General features: G+C 62.5%; 1 protein-coding gene across 1 annotated transcript in view; it reads left to right on the top strand.

Moving 5' to 3' along the window:
* The first annotated feature begins 253 nt into the window (after window positions 1-253).
* Window positions 254-2,691, top strand: part of DPCR1 (diffuse panbronchiolitis critical region 1) — a 9,519-nt gene continuing 7,081 nt past the window's right edge. Inside the window, exon 1 of the mRNA XM_005863280.1 lies at window positions 254-353. Coding sequence (XP_005863342.1) covers window positions 254-353 — 100 coding nt within the window. The remainder of the gene's footprint in view (window positions 354-2,691) is intronic.

Raw genomic sequence — 2,691 nt, forward strand, 5'->3', positions numbered from 1 at the left:
GCAGGGGGCAAGACCAGCCATCTCCCTCCCAGTTCCTTTTCCTTCCCCAGATCCAGGCCCAGGGCAGGCGCCCAGGCTCCTGGCTCCCTCACCAGCAGCTGCGGTCTCCTTATCAGGCAGCCCTGTGGGGTGGGGCGGCTCCGTTTGTTTAAGGTTTAGGCCTGAGGGGCCCCTGCCCCCATGACGTCAAACTGGCCCCGTATAAGGTGAGGGGATCCCAGCCCTCAGCCTCAAGCAGCCCACCCTCTGCGACATGGCCGGCCGGGCCCACTGTGTCCGCTCCGGCTTCGGCCTCCGCTCCGGCTTCGGCCTCGGCTGCTGCCTCCTCTTCCTCCTCGCTGCTCAGGAGGCAGGTAAGACGCCCTCCGAGGCACAGACGCCGCCATCGCACAGGGCAGAGGCGGAGACGGGTTGCTTGTGTTTGGGGGCTGAATGAGCAATCATAGAAACGAGCAGCCGGTGAACGTGCGGTGGGACCAGTCTGGGCGCCTTGGCGGCCGAGGGCGCACTGGCCATGAACCCACCTGCCCTCTGCTCCCCGCAGCCACCAGAGGGCTTTCTGCCAGTCGGTGGGCTGCGGGCACCTGGCCTGCCCCGCGCTGTGCAAGGAGCTCACGGGGGCCCGGGAGCTTCATCTCCCGTCATCCCCCCCAAACCCGAGGTGGTTGATGGCAGCCCGTTGCACAGTGAGGAGAGTGAGACTCAGAGGGCTTTCTGCCAGTCGGTGGGCTGCTGCACTGCCCGCCACCTGGGCACAGGCTGCACGTGTCCCGAGAGTCCTGTTCTGTGCTGACCTGGTTCCGCCCCGACCCGGGCGCATGTGCTCAGCCCCACATCCATGGGGGAGCAGCTGCCTGGCCATGGGTCATGGAGCCCTCACGACATCGGCAAGGGGCTGGGCTTTGTCCCCACTTTAGTGCTGGGAAGCACCCAGGGCTCCCATCAGGGCAGGAGCCTGGACGAGCTTAGCAGACCCTGCAAGACAGAGTGGCCACCCCCATTTCACTCAGGTGGGAAAGAGCTCTGTGACTGAACCCAGGGAGGGGATGCCAGACACGGGGCGGCAGGACGGGGCGGTCCCTGGGGCCTCCACAGGCCGATCTGCCATAATAACTGAGACTCCCCTTAGCAGAGGGGGTGGTCCCGCTGCTGTTCCCCAGGGCGGGGAAGCTGAGTCCGGCTGCTCGGCTGCTGGGGCAGGATCTGGGCAGAGCAGGCAGCAACTACTTCTTCCCAGTGTGATCCAGGTGATGTGAGGCTGGGGCCGGGAGGCCAGGGCGGGAGCGGGACGGGGCCCTCTGCCAGGTCTCGGCAGTGCCTTCGCCTGTGTCCTGGCTTGATGGCTTCCTCCTGCTCCGAGGGTCAGGGACAGAGCCACTGTCAGCCCCAATCTCCGTGTCCCTGTCCCTTTCCCGTGGGGCTGCCACCTGCTCTGCTCCCCCTCCTGCTGTGCCTGGAGGGGCAGAAGGGGACGAATCAGGAATCAACTCCAGCTCGGTCACTCCTGAGGGACATTTACTCTGGGGCACAGGACAGGCACAGGGCAGACTCGCAATCCGAATTCCAAAGTGGGGCACTCGGTGGGTGGTGGGCCTGGCGATGGCTGGCGGTGGGCAAGGCAAGGGCGGCTAGACCTGCAGACAGAGCGAGGGTGGTGAGCAGCGGGGGCTTGAGGCCCGGCCGGGTGAAATGCATGTGAGCAATGAGGTCCAGCAGAGAGGGAGGGAGGGGTGGCGGCTGGAGCCATTTATCCACGGGACCAGTCACTGCCCACACAGGTAGCTGGACCCCAGGGCTCCAGAGCCTGCGGGGTGCAGCCACAGACCTTCCATGCGAGTGGAGAGGCGCCACCTCTGAGGGGAGACTAGCGGGGCTGGTGTCCTGGGGTCCTGGGAGACTCCAACAGGAAACGCTATTTGATTTCATTTCTACGACAAAAACAGTATATGCTGTCTAGCAACCAAGACATAGAAAAAGTTAGAAAGAAAATCTCTCCTAATACTTTCTAGTCACCGGAAATACACCGGGCAACCATTAGGGTGTACTTCCCTTCAGTGCTGTGTTAGTGTGTCTGTGTTTTAGGTCACGTAGTGGGGCCATATAAACACCTGAACACGCACTGCCCCGCATGACTGCAAACGGAGGGCAGGACAGCAAGAAGCAGCGGAAACGCTGCCTGGGTGTGCGCTATCGGGCACCGCCCACCTTCCTGTCAAACACCTGAACAGCCCTGGCTGGTTTGGCTCAGTGGATAGAGCGTCGGCCTGCAGACTGAAGGGTCCCAAGTTCGATTCCGGCCAAGGGCACATGCCTGGGTTGTGGGCTCGATTCCCAGTGTGGGATGTGCAGGAGGCAGCTGATCAATGATTCTCTCTCATCATTGATGTTTCTAGCTCTCTCTTTCTCTCCCTTCCTCTCTGATCAATAAAAATATTAAAAAGAAAAGCCACATGAACGGAGCAGCCCTCTCTGGCCTCTGTGCTGTCAGTGAACCGAACACCACACCCTGAGCGCTTCCCAGGGAGGCAGTCGCCCAGTGGTGGGGGAGAGGTGGTCAGCTGGTCCGGGGTTCAGTCTGCTTTGCCCCGTGGTGGGCCAGGGCAAAGGAGCCCCGGGGCTTCCACCCACTGTAGATGGAGCCGCCGTTTTGAGGTCCCGAGTGTCAGCCGCTGGTTCCACTGCTGTGGGACA

Source organism: Myotis brandtii, unplaced genomic scaffold (genome assembly GCF_000412655.1).
Source record: "Myotis brandtii unplaced genomic scaffold, ASM41265v1 scaffold1750, whole genome shotgun sequence".
NCBI classification, from domain to species: domain Eukaryota; kingdom Metazoa; phylum Chordata; class Mammalia; order Chiroptera; family Vespertilionidae; genus Myotis; species Myotis brandtii.